Below are 22,936 nucleotides of genomic sequence, written 5' to 3'. Positions count from 1 at the left end.
CCCTGGTGGATGTGCTGCCCGCAAAGCGTCCGCCTGAAGAGGGAGCTGACAACAGTGGTCCAACACCCCTACGGTGGGGCTCGCGCATCCCCCGAACCTGAGCATCTGCGTCACCACGCACGGCGTCTGCACGAGATGCTTCAGGAATCTCATAACCTTGCCAACCATCCCTCCAGCCTTTGGGTGTCCTCTGTCCACTCAGAGGTCCCCAGGCCTGCAGCAGACCTCTCTGTGGCCCCAGCAAGGGACATCTCGGCACAACAGCCTCTTCTGCTTCCAGGTCACCCACGGCGCTGTGCCCGCGACCCAGGGCCACCTCTGGCCTCCCCAAAGAGCAGGCCGGTCAACAACCAGCCTCTTCTCCAGTTCAGCTTTTCTCCAGAGCAAGGGCTGCATATTGAAATCACCTAGAGGGGGGGGCTTTTCCACCCTCAATCCTAGACCACAGCCCAGACCAGCTGCCACTGGCTCTCCAGGCAGAGCAGGCCTCAGGGTTTCGACTTGCCCAGGCAATGCCGACACACAGCTCCTGGCTCCTGAGAAGCGGGGTACCAGGCCGAGCACGCTGGCGAGGTGCTGAGCACCCTGCTTCTGCACACAGTGTGCAGGTGTGTGGACCCCGCAGTCTGCCTCGCGAGGACTGTGCAGCTGAGCCTGCCGTTCATCCCATCGCGTCCCATTCTCGTGCTATTACTTCTCTGCTCCCAAGTGTGAAACCACGGCAGGCCCTGGTGACCCCATCTCACGGAGCCGAAGCCATCTCTCCAGGCTGTCGAGAAGCCGCGATGTGGCTCTAAGCTCCGCCCACCAGCCCAACCTCCCAGCTCCACACCCTCCTTAACTAGACGGAAGGCTCCCACCTCCTCACTGCCTGACGAGGGCTATGAGGGTAGCTAAGAAAGGAGCAGGCCAGGCCCCCAGTGTTCCAAAAATACCTGCTCCACCCCACCCTCTCTCCACAGAGAGCCCCTGACACCTGGTCACCTGCCCGCGTGGACAAGCACGTGGGACTCCTTTTCAACTGGAACGCGGCCGGATTTGAGCCAACCCTTTCCCGCAATCAACTCCTTGAACATCTTATCCGGCTAAGCTCGAAGGGTCATTTCTTTTGGCCTGACTAATGCATAGCTGGCAATACCCTGGATCACCGCGGACAGGGAAATGCAGTCCCCACAAAATGCAAAGAAGGGAATCACAGAGGCAGAGCTGCACAGAGCAGGCGGGACTCCACCCAGCACCTCGCCGCCTGGCTCTGGGTCTCCGCAGCCACGGCACAGGTGACCCACCTCGGACACACTGGCCAGGACAAGGCAGGCCTGCACGGCAGGGCACTCACGTGATGGTGTCGATCATGTCCAGGCCCATCTCCACGCAGCAGTGGGCGTGGTCCGTCTTGGGCTGAGTGAGGCCGGACACGCAGTAGTAGCAGTCTCCCAGGATCTTGATGCGACGGCAGTGGTTCTCCTTCGGGCGAGAGGGCAAAGGGCATGTTAGTGACGCACCTGGGGCTGCCCGAGCACCTGCGCCTCTGCCACCACCAGGTGCGCTGACCGTTGAGCTCAAGGCCCGACCTAGACCAGGGCCCAGGCGGCTCTCCCACAGTCAGGGTACCTCGAGAGGGCAGGTGGCCCCTATATGGCTGTGATTAGGTCGCCTTGGGGCACCCCACGCCGTCCCCGCTACCCGCACTCAGCCTCTTCCCACGCGGGGGTCCACCTCCCCTGCCCTTCAGATCACCAGGCCAACCCCACAGGCCCTTCAAGGAGGGGAGGTCACCCCATGCCTGGGAGCCAGGTCCTCTCCCCAAGGAGGGGCCCCCTCTCCCAAGAGGGGCTAATACAGTCCCCGTCCTCGGATCACCATGTGATTGGCCCTACTGGAACATGCTAGGCTCCTTCGCCAGCCCGGGAAGGGCAGGCCACACGCATCTGAGTGCCCGTGGCTTAACCCAGAGTCAAGGTCCACAGGCCGTGTGAGCAGCTCTCCCCGGAGAACCACCAGCCGGGGCCTGAGCCCAGACCTCACCACCCACGGGGAGCACCTTGGAGAGTCCTCCGACACTGCAGAAGGTCTACTCTCGCACTTACACAAAGGGGAGAATGCCAGTGCCCACCTCGCCCTCGTGTTGAGGACAGAGAGACACGCCAGACGCTTACTGCCACCTGTCCTGCACCAGTCCTCTGGGGTCAGCTATGATTATGACGGTGACTGTCAGTTTTATTTCAAGGACAGCATTAAAACGGCAGTTTTAGAACATTTTGTTTACAACACCCCTTCAAACCCCCCCTAAATAACTGAGGACCTCATAAAAAGTTTTCATGTAAGCAGGTTACAGCTATGGCTATTACCACATGAGAAGCTACAACTGAGAGATTTTTTAAAACGTATTAAAGCATTTAAAGTAACAATAGCAAATGTGTTATATATTAACATAAGTAACACTGTTTGAAAAATTATGACACTTCCCCAAACAGAAACTAATGAGAAGCAAGGCATCGTTCTCACGTTTGCAAGTCTCCAGTATCTGTCTTGACAGGAGACAGCTGGATTCTTTGTTCTACCATTCATGACATCATGTTTCCTGAGCTTGTGCACGTCTGTGAAGATCAGCCTCACGCAGCCCGTCCGTGGATGAGACGGACCTCCCAGCCCCCGGGACGGACAGCCCCCCGGATGGTCCTGTAAAGCCCAGAGCTCTGCCGACCCTACTCTGAGAACACATTCTACAGCTTGTATTTAATTCTGCTCTTTGGTTTCTTACAAAGGAGCCACCTCCTGCAGGTTTTCTCCAATGCTGTGAATTCACACAGTGCCCTGGGATGAGAATTCTCAGCCCTCACCACCCACGGGTTCACACACGGCCCGCACTTCTTCTGCAGGACGCTGTCCACTGGTGCAGAGGGTCGGGGAGGAACAAGGGCCAGCGACCCTGCTGCTCTCCTGAGAGATGGCCCAGGCCACTGAATGGCTGGGTGCCCAGCTCCCCCCAGCCCTGGGCCTCCCTCAGTGTAGGGACAGTCGGTCAAAGGGGAAGAGAAGAGCAGTCACTTCCACCTGTCGGGTGGTCTCTGGGGAAACCCAGTGACCGGGTCTTCCCCATGCTAAGCCCCACAAGCTCCCCCTGTGGACAGGGAGCTGGCCCCAGGGAGGTCCAGGGTCCAGCCACTCATCCGTCAAGAGACCAGGGGCAGCCACTTAACCATTAAGACACCAGCCTCCTGGTCTGCAGAAGGGGTTTGTTTCCCAGCGTTCCATGGGCAGGCCGTGCTGGGGCTGACTTGTCCCGTGACAGAGTCTGGGAGCCCAGGGCCTGGTGCAGACGTCCACACTGCAGAGCCCCTGGGAAGCAGCCAGCCAGGCTTCTCTAGGCTAGCAGGCAGCCCGGGCTCTCTTCTGGCACCTCTAGAGTGTCCGTCCTCACCTGTCCCCACCGTCACTGCCAGGACACACCGTGCAGGCCAGCGAGGGGCAGCTCGCCCCATACATCTGTGCCCCGTCTTCACAGTCGGGCTGCCTTCACTAGACCCGAGCGCCCAGGATGAGATGAGGGTCCACTGCCAGGGGCCCGACCCTCCCCAGGCGCAGAGACCCTCGGTGGAAGGCTCATGATTCCCGACTCGTCCAGCCCCCTCCGAGCTGTCTGGATCTGGTGATCCAGACCCCTCCCTCTGAGAAGCCCGCACAAGCACCTACCCCACGTGGGCAGCATTCTTGCAGAAGATCTCTAAGGTCACCAAGCCCTGATTCTGGGGACCTCGAGGATGACAGGTATTCCCCACCCATCAGCATCTCCGTGGGACGATGAGTGCGGGTGACTGCAGACATCCCTGCATCCCCCAGCTTGGCTCTGCGGAGTTCCCAGCCACCTCCAGGCCCCATAACCCCAGCCTTGTGACCCTGGGACTGGAAGGTGCTCGGTACAAGGTCACTGAGCGGGCAGGTGTGCGCGCGCGCTTGTGTGTGTGTGTGTGTGTGTGTGTGTGTGTGTGTGTGTGTGTGTGAGTGAGAATGGGCCATAAATCCTACGGGCAGGTAGTAAGTGGCAGTTGTGCCGTCAGATTTCAAGGGAAATCAGAGGCCGTGGGTGGGGCTGCCCCCCAAGCAGCCACCCTATGAGCCCGACCGTCATATCTGACACAGAGACTCAAGAGTGGCCGCCACAGAAAAGGGAGTCTCTGTGGGGCTGGCCGACCCCTCAGGACAGGAAGTGCTGAAGGACCCTGTCGTTGTAAACTGTGATGAATGCAAGTGGTGTCCCTGGCGAGCCTCAGGAGTGACCCCTACGCCCAGCAGGGCTGCTCTCCAAGGCAGGACGGGGCATCTAGCAAGTGACATCCAGGCTGCGGGCTCACAGGTAGATGAGGCCCACCGCATTCTGGGGAGAGCCAACACACGCAGGGGCATAACTACAGCCCGCCAGCGACACATGTGTCGTTGGCGACCATCCTGAGACAGTCCCTCCCGGGCTCAGAACAGACTGGGGAAGTGAAATGCTCACCCGTCCCCTTGTTTTTTAATCTCAACTCTCCTGACTTTTGTTAACAAGCTTAAGAGACCAAAAAAACGATGTTTTCCATTGCTTTTGGTGTTTTAGATAACAACATCTTCCCTGTAAATACCGAAAGCCAGCGCCTGGAGTTCCCCCGCAGGGAGCGTTTGTGACACCTGAACAGCTGCTTCGTGGCCAAAGCAAAGAAAGAAAATGGAGGAGGAGGGACGGCGGGGCTTGCTGGGAAGGGACAGGAGTGACAGGACATGATGGACAGAGCCCCCTCAGAGCAGCACAGGGGCTGCCGGGGGATCCAGGCAGGAGGGTCTCCTTTGCTTCCCAGGTATGGTCTGCAGGCCCGCTGGTCAACTCTGGACCTGGCTGGCCCTGCCCGAGAGGACGGCAGAGACTCCCACACTCAAGGGCTCTGTGACCCTGCCCGCCCAGCCCTGGACCCAGGAAGAAGCAGAGAATTCAGTGGGATCTCAGGAAGAGCCACTGCAGCTTCAGAACCGGAAGAGGCCCAAACCCCTCTGAGGCCGGCTCTGAAACAGCGGGGTCCAGAGAGGTCAGAGGCCATCATGTGCACCCCACACTGCAGCTGGCTTCTGGGAAGGCTGGGGAGCTCCCAAGACCTGGTGGCACCCCTGTGGGAGGGGAGGTGCAGAGAGAGAGCTTGAAATGACCCAGTGACTGCACCTGATCCCCAGGTGACTGCATGCAAAACCAAATGGCCAAGTGGTGTTAACCTTGCACGGCGCCGGGCCATCCGTGGGAAAACCAAATAAGAGATTTTAGAAAATGTTCCTTCTAGGAGGCTGTCTCAGCGTTTAACCTGCTGCGTCCGCACAAAGCTGAAAAGAAATGCACCAAGATATAAACCACGGCTATCGCTGGAAAGTAGGACACATAATCATTTCAACTTCCATTTCCACAGATCGTTCCTGCAGTTCCTTTTACTGAGTCCCACGTGCTCCACCCACTGCAACAAGGACCGCGGACACAAGCGAAGGGAAGAGACGAGGACCCTGTGCTCTGAGGGCTTCCTGCCCACGGGGAGGGACCACACAGGAGCGACAGAGCTGGAACCCAAGAACGCACAGACATCTGTCCTACAGCAGAGACCAGCCGCATTAACTGAGGACCGGAAGTTTCTCCAGCCTCAGCCACGCCCAAGAGACATCAACGGGCCCCACTGAGGCACACTCTCCAATAATAAACAGTCACATGTACACCTCTGCTCCTGGTATCCAAAAGGAACAGAGGAGGAGCAACCCAAAACAGGGCACAGATGCCCAACTGCACGGGGCGGGGGGCGACGGTGGGGTGGCTCAGCCCTCTCTCCGCGTATCTTGCCTCAGGGTCTGCATTGTGGGACAGAGCCGTGCAAATAGTTGATGTACTTAAAAAAGAAAAATTAAATTTAGAACAGCAGTGCCTAAAAATAAAACCAAAATGAAATAACTGGGACCACGTTGGTAGCACAGTTCACAAGTGGTTTCACAAGTGGTTTCACAAGTGACAGGAAAACACGTATTTGACTGGATATCTAGTGGGATGTACTTCAAGGGCAAGGTAACGAGAGCAACCACTAAAGAAATCTTAGATTCTATTCAATGGTCTTATTGTGGGGAATAATATTGGTAATGCTATTTCGAATCAACTGTATATAAAAGGATGAAACAAAAAAATTCTATTACTGTCATTAGGGTTTCCAGCATCAAAGGAAAAGGGACACAAATTTAAGAATCACAGGAGTGAAGTTAAGTGAATTGGAAATATCAGTATGAACTGAGCATTCATTCATGAATTTTTCTTTTTCTAAAACATATCTTCCATGTCTGGCTCCTGTAAAGTCCCAGGACCGGAGACCACCCAGATTACAGGCTGGAAAAACCATTTCCCAGTGGAAGAAACTAGGGCTTCCGGAAAACGCCACATCTGTGAGACAGGACCACGCTCAGAGGGGACGGGCTGAGTCGAGAGGAAGCAGGAGGCAACCGCACAGCTCACCCCTTCGGAGGGTTCTAGTCCTGAAACTTGATAAAGAAATGAAAAGAACCAAGCATGCACTGAGGATAACCCAAGAGCTGAGGACTAAATGAGCTTCGTTTTTAAGGAACCACAAGCTAGTAAATGCAGAGGAAACAACAGGATCCGAAAACCACCACTGTGGCAACCAGAGTGAGCACCGATGGGCCGAGTTCGCCAGGCAGCTGCTGTGACCCTCGGGTGCAATGTCATGGGAGACGGGTAACAACACGGGAACCTCAAACCCACACGCCCTGGAGGGAGGAGGCCAGTGGGGAGGGGTGCACTGGGGACAGCACTGCGCTCCAGGGAAGGGCTGTCAACACAAATGAGCGAGCCCAGGATCTAAGGCAGGTAGAGAAGGTCTGCTGGTTCAGGAGAAGCACAGGACACACCCAGCCTTGGGGCTGAGCCGCCACAAAAGGCAGGAGGCTTAACAAGGAAAAACCGAAACCAAGAAACACTTGGCATGTCCACGGAATACGGTGTGTGTATTCATCCAGGTTTTAGTTTTCTGTATCCTATGAAGGTCTGACGTCTCGGGGGCCTCGCTGGCAGGGAACGATGACCACCGCGCAGGGCTGGCTAATTCCCGGAGACAAACAACGGCTTGTTCCAATTACACCGGCGGATCAGAGGCCACGTCTCCTCTGCGGGCTCTCACACTCCGGCCACTGTCCCCACCCTAATCACCAGGGCAGGGACCAGACTGCAGGGAACACCGACAGCCCAGAGCCCTTACTATCCACACTGTCCAGCCCTGCATCTGCTTGCCCCCTCTTCCCGTGGAAATGCCAATAAAGCCCCGCCCTGCTCTCCCAGCCCCCTCTGCCAATCTGGGCGCCCGGTGGTCCCCTGTGACCTTGGATGGCCTGGTGTGTCCCCTCCTCTCGGGGACCATGAGTGATAGAGCATCCTTCTATGGCCTTAGCCTCTGTGTCATCACCCAAGGGTGCAGTCCAGACACACGTCCACCTCATGTGAATCCTGACTGGAACAAACCAGCTCTGAAGAAAAGACACGTCTGAGACGAGCAGGGTGACCAAGCCCAGAGCCAGACTCAGGACTCTGTGACTGCAGTCAGTGCAATTGGGTGCGACAGGGGCCTTGAGGTGGTGCTGGCCGTAACGTGCTCAGTGGAAGAGCTACTCACCAAGGATGCAAGCGTGCTGTGCGGTGCTGGGCAGGACCTGGCGGGGAGAGTGCAGACCAAACAAGACTGGCCAGACGTTAGTTACTGTCGAGGATGGGTTGTGGGTGCCGGGGGAGAGGGCGTTACGTTATTGTCTCTACCTTTGTGCTTGTGCGAATTTTCTAAAACCTTCAAGGGCAGGGTTTACATCTGGCTTACTCATGCTGCACCCCTATCACCTAGGACAATGCTGGCACACAGGAGGGACCGGGGAGCTGCTTTCTGAAGCCAAGTATGAACAAGTGCCTCCCTGGTGATACGTGGAGGAGACACGTCCTCCTCCTGTGCACGGCACTCAAGGGGCCCGTTCAGGCTACCCTGCCTCTCCCTCTACCGCGGCTCCCCACTCAGGCCTCAAGTGAACCTTGCTCTCCACACCACCCTCCTCCCTCTGCCTAGAGCACATCTCCCCACACAGGGACCTGGGCCACCGCACCTGCTGAATAAAGGTTTCCTCCCAGCAGACAGGGTGGTGAGTTTCTACAGGTGACCTGATACGAATGACAGACTCCTTCAAATTCCAAACATCTACTGGCTTTTCAAGAAACAATATCTAGGGCTTCCCTGGTGGCGCAGTGGTTGGGAGTCCGCCTGCCGATGCAGGGGACGCGGGTTCGTGCCCCGGTCCGGGAAGATCCCACATGCTGCGGAGCGGCTGGGCCCGAGAGCCATGGCCACTGAGCCTGCGCGTCCGGAGCCTGTTGCTCCGCAACGGGGGAGGCCACAACAGTGAGAGGCCCGCATACCGAAAAAAAAAAAAAGAAAGAAAAGAAGAAAAAATATTTATTCCCTGCTAATCAAGGGATAATTAAAGAAATCCAGGTTCATCATCAAGGATGCAGAAAGTTCAGAAAATTAAAAATCACAACTCAGCAATAACCACAGTTATTCTGGGATATTTCATTCCAGCCTTTTCTCTCTGGCACTCACATAAGTGTGTGCACACACAGTGTGAAAATCGGGATTCTACTCTCTATGTTATTTGATCACTTAAAATCGTTCCTTTGGGGCAGTTTTCCAAGCTGAGCTCTGGTGACAGCTCCACCGCCACCCCCTCCAGGCTGTGCTCACGATGTCTGTTTTCATCCTGACCACACCCTAGCAAACATCTCATTCAGCAAATCCTGGTTTTGCAAAATTGGCTCCAGGTCTCCCCACCCGAGCTGTAAGTACCCCGGCTGTAAGTTCCCTGACTCCGTCTTTGTGCTCCAGCACCCCTTGCCCGACAGCAGGTGCACAGGTGGCTTTGCTCAAGGAACACCGTCCAGTAGAGTCACAACTGACCCACGAGCACGTGTCAGGCCTGAACGCGGCCAACTCTGCGCAGCTACGGGACCAGGGTGTCAGAGCAGGAAGGCCTGACCCTCTGAAATGATCCCGAGGACAGTCTCCCGAGGAGGAGGGATGAGGGGGGACAGGAAGGATGGACCTGAACACACACCCGAGTAGCTCGGAATTGGGTAGGGAGCTCTGCCCTTGGACCAGCTTCCATGGGTCCCTTTCAGAAACATCCAGAAAAACACAAATAACTGAAAAATAATGTCCTCACTGACACAAGTCGTCAGAGTCATCTTTCAGGAATTGCACCCCCTACACTCTTGTCCAGGAGCCCCTCGGTGTCGGGTCCTCACGGGCCAGAAAGGCTCACGAAGCGTCCGAGTTCAGGGACAGCGCAGACTGGCCAAGCCCAAGGGCGGGCATCCCCAGGGAGAGCCCCTTAGCAGACTCTGAGCATCCCCAGGGATGCTCGGACCAGAGAGGGGATGCCTCCCGCACTTGTCTGCGCTCGCTAACCACCCATGACGCGTGTGGGTCAGCCTCCTGGCCCCGGGCACCACCAGCACTGTCCTAAATCCAATGCACCCCCATCCTGTGCCAGGCAACCGCCACCTCGGGACTGAGAACTGACAACAGTGCGACAAGCTCTCTCTGGAAACAGTCCCTGAAGGATTCCCGGGGTCATGACCAGAGCTAAGGACTGTGTTCTCATCTGCCTGTCACCCCTGAGGAGGGGGCCACAACCAGCCCAGATGGCCTTGCGGATAAGAGGACAACAGGGACTCAGGCTCGTCTCCGTAGTGGGCACACCAAGGACCCTCCGTGCTGGCCCATACCTCCCGAACCAGCCAGATGAACGTCTGCTTCACCCGGCCAGTTCATCTTCCCGCAGAGAAAACTGATCCAGAGAAGGGCCCCATCCCCAACAGGTGGCGGTGGAGCAGGGCTGAGCCTGGGACAGGGGCTTCTCCATAAACCCAAAGGGTGCAGCCAGTTGTCAAATACACACGGAGATCAGAGCAAACACAAATCTAAAATGGATCCAATAAATGGGGGAAAGGTCAAAAACATAGTGCACATCTGCGGTCATCAGCCGTGGATCGGGGTAAATAAAACGTCAGCTCCTGTGGAGACTAAGACAAACACGCTCTGTGTTTGTTTAACTGCCCGGCAGATACCTTTGTAAAGGAGGGTGGGTTTGGATCCCTGGGGTCACCACACCCTCCTCACCGGGCCCTTGGACACAAAACAAGCACATGTGAGAAAAACATGTCCAGGTGCTCATCAAAACAGGACACCAGCAGATTAGAACGAAAATATGTTTAAAACCCACAACATCCACGCACAAAAGGACAGAGAAAAAAAGCAATAAATTAGAAGGGAATGAGGCCATTTTAATTTTGAGCTTCCTCACAGTCACCTCAATGAGAAGGAAGAAAGATCCGAGATGAAACCAGGATGTCTGAGCTGGAAGCTGCACTGGATGGTACGTGGCAGGTTAGACGCTGAAGATGCAAAGATTAGTGAACCTGAAGGCGCAGCAGTAGAAACTGTCCAAAATGAAACAGAAAGAAAAAGAACCCCCAAAATAAAACAAGATCATCATCCTGACGTGGGTGAAACTGGCGTTCCTGAAGGAAGAGGAGGACGGGCATAGAAAAGTATTTGCAAAACGGTGACTGAGGGTTTTTCCCAAAATATTATGAAAACTACAGATGCGAGAAGCTCAATCAACTGCAAGCACAAGACATCTGAAGAAAACCACAGCTAGGCACGTCAAAATCAAACTGCTGAAAACCAGCAACAAAGAGAAAATCTTAAAAGCAGGCAGAGAAAAAAGACATTTCATACAGAGGAGCAAAGAGTGACAGAAGACTTCTTGTTGAAAACAATACGAACGATGACAAGAAGAGCAGCATCTTTAAAGTTCTGGAGGAAAGACCTTTGCACCTAGAATTCTATACCCAGCAAAAAAGAAATTCAAAAAAATAAAGGCCAAATAAAGAGTTCTTCCAGAAATATAAAAGCTGAAAGGATTTGTCACCCGCAGGCCCACACTGCAAGAAACACTAGAGGAGGGCTTGCTTCCCTGGGGGCACGGGGGTTAAGAATCCACCTGCCAATGCAGGGCACATGGGTTTGAGCCCTGGTCCGGGAAGATTGCACATGCTGCAGAGCAACTAAGCCCGTGCACCACTACTACTGAGCCTGTGCTCTAGAGCCCATGAGCCACAGCTACTGAGCCTGTGTGCTGCAACTACTGAGTCCAGTGCCTAGAGCCTGTGCTCCACAACAAGAGAAGCCACCGCAGTGAGAAGCCCGCGCAGCACAACGAAGAGTAGCCCCCGCTCGCCGCAACTAGAGAAAGCCCGCGCGCAGCAATGAAGACCCAACGCAGCCAAAAATAAATAAATTTAAAAAAATAAATGTATAAAAAAAAGAGAAAAAGAAACATTAGAGGAAATTAAACAGAAAAAAAAAGATAAAACGTGGAAATATGCCACACGTAGACCACACAAATGAGTGAAGCCCATATTCTGGGCCATAAATTTAAGAGGATTCAAATTTTAAAAGTATGCTCTCCAACCACAATCAAATTAAATTTGAAGTCAAAAACAGAAAGATCTTTGCAAACTCCCTCAAAAAACAAACGTCTTAATAATCCATGGGTCTAAGAAAAATTAAAGGGAAAATGATAAAGTATTTTGAACTGAACACAAATAGAAACACAACATATGAGAAATTTGCTAAAGCAGTACTTCGGAGGAAGTTCACAGCATTAGACACTCATATCAGAAGAGGAAAAAAGATCTAAAACACAATGGTCTCTGCTGCTACCTTAAGAAACTACAGAAAGAAGAGCAAATGAAAACCAAAATGAGCAGAAGAAACAAAATAATGAAAAAACATAAAGGAAATTAATAAAATGGAAATAGAGATATATGAAACCAAAAGCAAATTCTTTTTAAAAAATCAATAAGACTGATAAATCTGCAGCCAGAATGACGAGACAAAAAGAAGACACAAATCACCAAAATCAAGAATGGGACAGGTGCCATTACCACACATTCTACAAATACTAGAAGGATAACAAGGAAATAGTGTGAACAACTTTATTCTAATAATTTTGACAACTTAGGTTAAATGGGAAGACTCCCTGAAAGATTATAAAACACCAAGCTCATTCAAGAAAAAAATAAATAACCCCACGAGCCCTACTGAAAGTAATTGAATTTATAGTTAAAAATTTCCACAAAGAAAACTCCATGCACCAGTAAATTCTCCACACATTTAAGAGAGAAATCATACCGATGCTACACAAACTCTTCCAGAAAATTGAACTGGAGGAAATACTCCCCAACTCTTCTATGAAATCAGCATTACCTTGATACCACATAAAAACAACATAAGAAAAGAAAGCCACAGACTAATATCCTTCAGGAGCATAGATGGAAAAAAAATCTAAACAAAAACTTAACACACATGTACACACACGTACACCTACATATTCTCATACGTATTAACTCGTGTACACACATGCACACATGTACAGAGTTGCATGCATGTTCATGCACACTCACGTATATACAATGCACTCACATGTACACACACACTCACATACATTTATATACACATGCTCATTCACATGCGTACACATACACACACCTAACATATCTCTTACTCCAGTCAACCCACCATGAGGCTCCAGTGTGTGCAGCACCTGTTCTCTGGAGGGTGTGCACTTCCCTTGATAAAAGTATCTAATCCAACATCTCAGACACTAGTAAGTGTCCTGGTGAAAGAGCCTAGTAGTGAATAAAAGAGAAAATCTCTTACGTACCAACAAACTGGACAACCTAGAAGAAATGGATAAATTCCTAGAAATATACAATCTACCAAGATTCAATCACGAAAAAATATAAAATCTGAACAGACTGCATCAGTAATCAAAAACTCCCAATACAGGAAAGCCCTGGACCAGACGATTTCACTGGCGAATTCTACCAAACGTTCAAAGAAGAATTAATACCAATCCTTCTCAAACTCTAAAAAAAAACAGAAGAGGAAGGAGCACCTCCAAATTCATTTTACAAGGCCAGTATTATCCTGCAAGGATGGCACAAAAGAAGAAAATTATCCAATATCCCTGATGAACATAGATGCAAAAATCCTCAACAAAATTTCAGCAAATCGAATTTAACAATACATTAAAAGGATCACACAGCACGATCAAGTGGGATTTATTCCAGGGATGGTTCAACACACACGAATCAATGTGATACAAACACATTAAGAAAATAAAGAATAAAAATCATATAGCAATCTCGATAGATGCAAAAAAGGTATTTGATAAAATTCGACATCCTTTCATGATAAAAAAGTCTAACAAAGTGGGTATAGACGGAACCTACCTCAACATAAAAAAGGCCATGTATGACAAGCCCACAGCTAACATCATACTCACTGGTGGAAAGCTGAAAGCTTTTCCTCTAAGATCAGGAACAAGACAAGGATGCCCACTCTCACCACTTTTATTCAACATAGTGTTGAAGTCCTAACCAGAACAGTTAGACAAGAAAAAGAAATAAAAGGCATCCAAATCGGAAAAGAAGTAAAACTGTCTCTATTTGCAAATGTCATAATATTATATACAGAAAACGCTAAAGACTGTATCAAAAAACTGTTAGAACTAATAAATGATTTCGGTGAAGTTGCAGGATACAAAATCAATATACAGAAATCTGTCACGTTTCTATATACTAATAACGAACTAGTAGAAAGTAAAATTAAGAAAATAATCCCATTTACAACTGCACCAAAAAGAATGACATACCTAGGGATAAATTTAACACCAAAAAAAGGCAAATTGTAACAATCTGAGGAAACACATGGAACACTGAGACATTCTGAGGGAACGTGTGATGCCCCAGAAGGCCCAGCGGACACCCTGCCACGTGCACCCTGGGTGCAGTGCCGATAGAAAGGAGCAATGGATGTCACAGCTGGGACATGGGCCCGAGAGGTGCCCCCAGGGCCAGGGTGAGGGCACAGGCCTGGAACTCAAGGTGACACTCACACCTGCAGCTGATTTAAAACAGAAGAAACTGGCAAAGCGACAGAGGGAGTTTGTATTCTAGGAAGGAAGAGGACAGGACAGGGAGCCCCCAGATCACACATTTCATGCTGAGAACGAAGACCTGGGTGTTCCCGGGGCACCATCTCCGCCCGTGCTCTCCCACCCAGGGAGGCCCATCTCTCCAAACCCTGGACGGGGTAGGCCCTGCGTCTGTTCCAGTAGAACACAGCACAGGTGGGGCCGGCCATCGGACTGCCCACCTCTGGGAACGCCACACCCACAAAAGAAGAAAGTGATCACTGGGCTGCATAAAAACTAAAATCTCTGCCCTTTATACAACACTGTCAGTAAATGAACAAACAGGCCAAAGTGGGAAAGAAAATATTTGCAAATCAGGTATCTGACACAGGACCAGCGGAAAATCCGTAAAGACTTCCTGGGCGGCTGGGAAGCAGGTTATGTCCTGAGAGGCCTGGAGCAGGGGGGTCTCCCAAGGACAGCAGAGGGGCAGGCGGCACTGCTCACCACGAATCATTGACCAAACTTGGCCCTGATCCTTCGGGGACCATGATGCTGACCTCAAGCTGCTGGGAAGACAGAATCGGACGAAGAGGCAAAGAGTACAGGCCCTCCCGTCAGCAGCAGATGCTCAGAAAAGAGGCCCTGGTGGGCCGAGTGGGACCCTGGTCCAGAAGCTTCCTGGTGAGGGGGGAGGAAGCAGAAGGCCTGAGAAAGCTCCCAAGCAGCACTATGAGAGCCCCCGGCCGCCAGTCACCCCCTGCATCGGACAAAACACACATCCTGACCCAAAGGTAAAAGGTGCTGGAGGCCCGGGCACAGGCCACGCTCACGCCCTCCCCGCCTCTTCTATGCAGCCCTGTCCGCGGGAGGACGCCCGGGAGGCCTTCTCCCAGGAAGGCGAGGCGGCACGTGTTTGCACAGACCTCAGCCTCGCTCCCGGGAGCAAGTCCAGTGGCCGCGCAGACAAAGGCTGCCAGGGCCTCGAGGACAGGCAGCTCCATGCCCAGCAAAACGACATCACAGGCAGTGTGACCGCTGCTCGCTCTTCCTGCAAGGCAAGAGCAAAGGCCGGGGCCTGGTGTTCTGTGTCCTGCCCAGAGGCCGGTCCGAGTCTGCGGCCCACGCGGTACCCGCCACCCAGCGTCCCTCAGGACTCCTGGCCACTGCATGAGCCAGGCCCAGCCAGGGGTCCTCTCTTCACCCTGTTCACTGAGGGGACGTTCACTCTTCCTTCCAAGAGCTTTAACTGTCACCTCCTCTGAGAAGGAGTCTGACCTCGACAGAATCTGCCGGCCGACCCCTCCCTCCCTCCCTCCCTCCCTCCATCTCATAACCACCCACTCAGGGGCCTCTGTTTCCACCTCGAGCGAGGCTGAAGGAGAAGGTGCACTTGTCCATGTCCTTGTGTCTCCCCCATGTCCTGGCAGGACAGGGCAGGTGGGGGTCGGGGTCCCAGGCCTGCATATGCTGCAAGTGAGGCCGTTAGCCTCGGTTTGACCTCTGCCGGCCTTAGATGTGACCTGTTCCAGGAAGACTTCAAAACCCTGGCGCTCAGCCCGCAGTGAGCAAGGGGGCCGGGCATCCTGACACGTCACCAGCTGACCCCCAGCAGGCAAGTTTCAAGCGCAGGCAGCGGGCCCGGAAAAGGGCAGCACAGGCCTGCTCCGAAGAGTCCTCCACCAAGGCCAGCCCAAGCGACACGTGCCACAGGACAGAAGGTGGAGGGCGGCCTGCGCGCAAGACCACGCAGCTCAGCCGGTGCCTCGTGCTGCCGGGGCCCCTCACTGGAGGCGCTGCCTGTGCTGGTGCAGCGCCGTCCTGTCTGCAAAGGTAGCGCTCAGGTCCCAGGGAAGGAACCAGCGAGCAGTGAGGCTGGAACAACGGGCGAACACCGCGTCCCAACCAGCCTAGGTCACATCTCCAACATGGGGATCCACCTGGCACATCGTCACCCCAGGAGCAACTCAAGTGAACCTCCGGACAAAGGGAGAGGCTGCGCTTACCGTGGCCAGCTCGTCAAACTTGCCGAAGAGCTCATTGAGGAGTTTCACCAGCTCCTGGGCCGTGCACTGCGACGCCAAGCCCGTGAAGCCCACGATGTCTGCAAAGAGGATGCTGCAAGACAAAGGGGTGCCAGTTGCCCTCCTCCGCCGACAGATGGACAGGCTCCTGCCACTCAGACGGACGTTACCTTCGCACATCACCTGAAACTAGAGCCCCCTGCTGATCCCTCAAGCAGCGGAAAAGGAAGGCTCTGCTGTTCTCGTGTCACAGGTGAGGAGACTGAGGCTGGGAGAAGCCGGGGGACTCTTTGGTCATAGAGGGAGGAAATGCTGGAGCCACTCAGAGCTCCTCCCAGGACACAGGGGAGCAGCAGTGACCACCGCATGCTGTCTATATACTCGGCGTTCCCCAGACACAGGGGAGAAGCTCAACGCCCACTAGGCCTGTCCCTTTTCCCAGGGTGGCCCTGTGACGGGGCCGTGGCTGGTGGCAGGTGAGCAGAAGTGACGTGCTCTTATGGAATGAGCAGCCCTCCTCCACACCTCCTACAGGTGATGCAGGCGACTGAGGCCCAGGCCCCGTCAGAGCCTCACGGGAGTCCTGTGCTACGCGCAGGGTCACCCCTCAGTCAGCTATGGGGGGGGGCAACCCCTCTTATATGCGGGGCGTCCATTTACTACAGTACCTGGGTCAGTCTAAACAAGTCAATGCCCACCCATAGCACACAGCTGGCATCCTGGATGCTAGAAAGACTTTCAAAGGCTTAAGTAATGAGGACCAAAGCAGGGCAGAGAACTTGTAGGACAACAGAGAACCTCCCCGAGCCGTACGTTTGGGAGAGGCTGGGGTTCCTGACGAGTCCTCCAAGCACCCTGACCCTCCCACATGTGAGGGACGAGGGAGATGGGATCAGGGGCCTGTCTCAGGACGAGGTGTTCCACGGAACCCACTTGGGAGAGGCCATGGGGCCTGATCACGGAGCTGCCGGACCAGGGCCAGGTGCCACTTCTGGACCTCTCGCCCCAGGGGAAAGAGAGCCCCTCGCTCTTGAAGACACTGCATGGCCAACTTTTGTCGCCTACAGCCAAAAGCACCCTCAGCTGTGAGACTTGGGAAATCACACACATGGTACACTGGAGGGGTTTGTGAGACTTAAACATGCATCTCCAGTTTAAATGAAGAAAGTGATGTGGAATGAAAGTGGTTTGTTCTTTTTACACAATTGTGTTCATATCTTAAAATTCCTGATGCCAGATCTTACCTCAGTTCTGCATTTTCAATAACACCTCATGCCAGAGAGTAGCGACCCACCTCACAGGCAGGGGCCAGGAGCCCACATCTCAGAGAAGCTTCTCCCTGACGAGGCCCTCGCCCCACCTCAACCACGCCCTGCCCCAGCTTGGAAAGACGCTGTGTTCACCCCATGACGAGCCGAACGTCCAGTTATAATCCTCTATCTGCAGGGCAGCTTTGCCCACTGAGACTGTGAGGGACTGAAGGATGCAGGCCCAGCTTATATGCCCACAGCACCGAGCACAGAGCAAGGGGGATGCACACCTGTGTCATGAATGAATGAATGAGTAAAACCTGGGTGTCTAGGGTAGAGAAGTGTCACTGATACTGAGAAGCTAAGAAAAGGGATTGCAAGAGTGGGCGGAGATAGACAACACCGATTTCTTTCCCCTCTGTTTTGGTATAAAATTCAGGCTTATTTACATCTCTGAGGAGTCACTGTGTTTTCTTCCTTCTCTATAACTAGCCATGCATTCACAGGCCTTCCTCTATCCACTGGCTTCTCAGCCTCTGCCCGTTCACTTCGTTCCTCAAAAACCGACTGAGCATTGCTCACTCCCATGCTAGGAAAGCCCCCAGGGCTTGCCCTGCCTGTCCTCCTCCACTACCTGTGGGAAACGTCACCCCCGAAGCACCCAACGTCCCCCACGCACGCAGGCAAACATGCGTGGAGGATCTCTTACACCCCAGGTCCCTGTCCTCAGGAGCTCAGCATCCGGGGAAGACAGCTCACAGATGGGAGGGACAGAGCACAGGGAAGCAATGATATGGGAAGCCTGGGATTCTGCGGGAAGGCACAACACCCACTTCGCGGATGCAGCCAGGCTGGAGCTGTCCTCCCCAGGCACTATCCAGACACACAAGGAAGGAATGAGGGAGGGAGGGAGGGAGGTGAGAAGGAAGAAGAAAGGAAGAGGGGATTGATTCAGAAGTGCAAATAGCATGTGGAAACTAAGATGACTGAGAACCATATAATGACTTATCAAAAGCTGAGCGAGGGCTTTCCTGGTGGCGCAGGGGTTGAGAGTCCACCTGCCAATGCAGGGGACGCGGGTTCGTGCCCCGGTCCGGGAAGATCCCACATGCCGCGGAGCGGCTGGGCCCGTGAGCCATGGCCGCTGAGCCTGCGAGTCCGGAGCCTGTGCTCCGCAACGGGAGAGGCCACAACAGTGAGAGGCCCGCGTACCGCAAAAAAAAAAAAAAAAAAAAAAAAGCTGAGAGAGGCAGACTGCTTGGAACTTGAGTACAAGCAGTAAGCAGTGGAGCACAAGTCTCCGGGATGAGAGGGGGTCCTTCAAACCGCCATCTCCTGCCTGAGTGACACTTACGTAAAGTATCGATATGATTCCCAGACAAGCAACACTGTTATCTATTCCAGGTACTTTAAAAGGGAATGCATGACTGAATACAATTAATTGCTTTTTAACAGAATCTTTAACAACAAACAAGCAAACCTCAGAGTGTCCAGGGAAAGTTGATTCACTCCAAGGGCTCAGTTTCCTCACCTATAAAATGGGAATAACAATCCCTAGCTCCTGGGGCTGCCATGAGATGAACAGAGTGAGAAGACCCCCTACCCCAGAGCCCGGCACCAACTAGAACAATGCTCAGTTATTAACCTGATGCAGGCAAATTCCCAGCCCAATGGCCACTGTCCAAACCTGGCTTAGGAACAGAGCTCCCACCCTTTCTAGCCAACACAGGAAATAGAAGGTGGAGAAATGAGAAAATGGGAAAGGGCAGCTGTGAAATGCATCACCCGAGAAGCCAACACACCCCCCTTGTGGGAGCTGCTTCCTTGCTGGGCAAGTGCTCCCCTGGGCTCCTAACCCACACGTGCTCCCTCCTTCCCTTAAACTAGCGCCCTCTGCCCACCTCCTCCATCCCCCCCACCTCCATCACCCCCACCTCCATCACTCCCACCTCCATCCCCCCCACCTCCATTCCCCCCACCTCCATCCCCCCCACCTCCATCCTCCCCACCTCCATTCCCCCCACTTCCATACCCCCTACCTCCATACCCCCCGCCTCCATACCCCCTGCCTCTATCCCCCCCACCTCCATACCCCCCACCTCCATCCCCCCACCTCCATCCCCCCACCTCCACTCCCCCCACCTCCATTCCCCCCACCTCCATACCCCCCATCTCCATTCCCCCCACCTCCATCCCCCCCACCTCCATACCCCCTACCTCCATACCCCCCGCCTCCATCCCACTCCACCTCCATACCCCCACCTCCATACCCCCACCTCCATCCCCCCACCTCCATACCCCCCATCTCCATACCCCCCACCTCCATTCCCCCCACCTCCATCCCCCCCACCTCCATACCCCCTACCTCCATACCCCCCACCTCCATACCCCCACCTCCATACCCCCCACCTCCATACCCCCCACCTCCATTCCCCCCACCTCCATACCCCCCCCACCTCCATACCCCCCCCCACCTCCATCCCCTCCCACCTGTGCTCCCTAGGCCCATCGCAGGGTCAGGCCAGTGCCAGCCCTACCTCACGTTGTCATGCCGCTGGATGTAGATCTTGTGGAAAATCCTCTCGGGGGGCTTCAGGAAGTCCTCCTTCATCTCCATGGCGACGTTCCGGGGCAGGAGACTCATGAGCAGCCGCTCCTGGACAGGAGAGACGGGCCCACGTGACACGGCAGCTCCCCGACGATTCCTGGACACGCCCACCCCAGTGACCTTGGTGCCGGGAAGCTGCCCTCCACGAGGGGCCTCGGACCCTCCTCACACGTGACCGGCACGTGGTCCAGTCCCCCGGACCCTCCCAGCCCCAGGTGGGTGGTGAGCAGGCCTGGGCTGTCACCGCACAGGTAACCCGCGCCCAGAGCACTGCACAGGCACCAGCATCGCCTCCAGAACACCCGGCCCGCCCGTGAGCCCCAGCTTCAGTGAGCAGCGGGTCACAGGGGGGGAGTGTCGCTGCCGCCAAGCAGACCTGTCCAGCGTGGCCCCAGCAGGGACCTCGAGGTGGGCTACGAAAGCACCTGTGCCCCAGCAGACGGGGCCCGTGTTCACACAGAGTGAGTGGCTTTGGACACACTGTGGCACTTCCTCCCGGTCTTGTCTTCTGATTTCCCCCGATCTGCGGGAGACAAACATTTCCTCCCCCCACCGTCCCCACCAGAGGATGGAGCAAACATCTGGGCTTATCCACAGGAGCCGTGCCGCCCTGGGGACGCTGTCGCCCTTCCGGGCCCTCGGTTTCCTCCTCTGGCCTCCACTCCTCCTCCTCTTGGTGGATCCGCCCCTGGCCTCAGACCCACTGGCCACACTGTATCTGAGAAACCGTGTTCTAGACACTTGGACTGAGGCCCCACTCCTCCCTCAATCCCTTTCACAGCCCCTCCCTCCCACTCTGCTTCAGAAAGCAAACAAAAGATCGGAATTTAGATCCTGCTTGGAATCAGGTGGACATCTTACAAGGGTGAACATGGGGCAGGGAGGGGGCACAGGAAGCCCCTCCCTCCCTCCAGCAGCCCCCAGGCTGGGCCCACAGCCCCTCGGCCCCGGCCTGTCCGGTCAATGGAGGAGGCTCCAACGGGGCCACATGGATGCCTGGCATGGCCCACCCGGAGCAGGGTCTGGGTGCAGCCACCAGGCCCTGAGACCCTCCTAGACCGCACGTCCACCCTGCAGTGTGAGGCCACATCCCTGACCGGGGGCAGACGCTCCTCTGCGCGACACCCTCTGAAGGACAACCAGAGCAGCAGTAGGGCAACAGTCACAGACCCTAAAAGCCCAGCCCGCCTCCCGGCCTGGGGTGCGGATGTCAGGGCTTCTCCGCCTTGGCTCCAGGTGACACATTTATTTTAAGATGGGAGAATGTTTCTGATGCACTGGAAGAGTCTCCCCAGGCGACGCATCCCCACATACACTTCTGAGGAGGGAGGCCAGGCCCAGGCCCGCCAGACGCCAGGTGGAGCGGAGCGTGTTTGCCCAGGCAAGCCAGGCTGTGGCCGGGGCCCTGGGTCCTGAGCGAGGCCCGTATCTATGCTGGGGGCCCCACCCACTGTGGTCCCCACGCGGCTCCAGGCTGGACAGACCTCCACACTCAGGAGGGACATCGCAAGAGCGCAGCTGTCCATGGCCACACAGGGAGAGGACCCTCTGAGACAGAAGTGCCGGTCCGAGCGTGTGTTCGGGGACAGCCTCAGGGACGGAAAGCCCCACTGCCCAGGGCACGGGAGCTGGGGTGTGACCTGAGCCTGCATGGGAGGACGTCGGCCATTCCTTAGCAGAGGGGCCTCTGGGACAAGCCCGAGCACGGCCCATGGAGAGGAGCCTCTGCAGGTGGCCGGCTGTCCTGAGGTGGAGGGAACTCGGCAGGGGGCTCACTCGGGCCACCATCAAAGGACCACCTGGAAGCTCCCAGAGACTGTCACCGCCCTGAGATGCAAGGTGGGAAAACAAAAGCAGCTGGACGACAGGGCAGGCCGCCCAGGAAGGGCCCTGGGAACACACAGGGCAGCTGTGCCCTCTCCCGCAGCCCCAGTGTCGTGGGCGTCTACAACCCTGGGCCCCTGCACCCCAGAGCCCCGCACAGAGGTGTCGGGGAAAAGGCGAGTCCCAGGGCCTGCAAGACAGCTGCCTGGCCTCACATCCTGGCTCTGCCTCTCGGAGCGGTTAGTCAAGCTCCGTCACAATCCCATCCCGTCTGTCAGGGCGAAAATCACACCAACTTCCTCAGCAGGGTGTTCTGAGAAGGGGACGAACGTCTCAGGCCCTGGCTGACCCTCAGGGGTCCCTACTTGGTACTACGCCTCCCAGCACCTCCTGTGACAGCTCTTCACGGCTTCGCTCTCTTGTCTCCTGCATCTTTACAATCTGTCACCTGCACCTGCAAAACCAGTCAGGTGCTGTCCAAGCCAAATCAGACAAGCGAAACTGTGCTTCCCCGGCGCCCGTCTCACTCCTTCCTGCACCGTCGGGGATCTGCACGTGCCCCGTCTCACAGCCTCGGAACCGACCGCTCTCCCTGAGCGAGCCACGGCCTCCCCCCGGGGGCCCCTGCGGAAGGGAGCCCGCCCCACTCTTGGTCTCTCCATCACCTCGGCTGCCCGGCACCATCTGGAGTTAGAACAGGAAAACCGAGGCAGCCACCAGGAGGGAAGGAAGGACTGAAAAGGCAGAGGGACACTGACCGGCCCCAGACGCAAGAGGTGATGAAGAGGCAGGTGCCAATCCCAGAGGACAGAGGAGAGGGCTGCTGGTGGCCCAGGCGTGCACACCCAGTGCAGCGAGGGGCGCAGGACAGATGGCTGCGGCAGAGTCAGTGCTGTCCCCAGATCCCTTCTCCACCACCAGCACCGCGATCCAGCCCCTTATTCTCACTGGGGGCCTTGGAGACCTGGAGTGAAGACTACATTGCCCAGCTTCCTGTGCAGCTAGATGTGGCCAAGGAGATAGGAGTTGAAGGGTCCTGTGGAGGCTTCTGGAATATTCCCTAAGGATAGCTTGTTCTTCTTCCCTCTTCTCTGCTGCTGCTGGGGATACAGTCGTGATGGCTGGATCTATACCGACCATCGTTG

The 22,936-nt window shown here is 55.0% G+C and overlaps 1 protein-coding gene across 1 annotated transcript in view; it reads right to left on the bottom strand.

Moving 5' to 3' along the window:
• Positions 1–22,936, bottom strand: part of ADCY1 (adenylate cyclase 1) — a gene marked incomplete at both ends in the record, with an annotated part of 117,369 nt that overhangs the window by 57,404 nt on the left and 37,029 nt on the right. Inside the window, 3 exons of the mRNA XM_082661602.1 lie at positions 1,337–1,464; positions 16,092–16,203; positions 19,897–20,015. Coding sequence (XP_082517728.1) covers positions 1,337–1,464; positions 16,092–16,203; positions 19,897–20,015 — 359 coding nt within the window. The remainder of the gene's footprint in view (positions 1–1,336; positions 1,465–16,091; positions 16,204–19,896; positions 20,016–22,936) is intronic.

The sequence above is a fragment of the Grampus griseus genome (assembly GCF_964374135.1).
Source record: "Grampus griseus genome assembly, chromosome: 9".
NCBI lineage: Eukaryota > Metazoa > Chordata > Mammalia > Artiodactyla > Delphinidae > Grampus > Grampus griseus.
The sequence above is the reverse complement of the archived record's forward strand: the minus strand, read 5'-3'. Positions and strand labels throughout refer to the sequence as shown.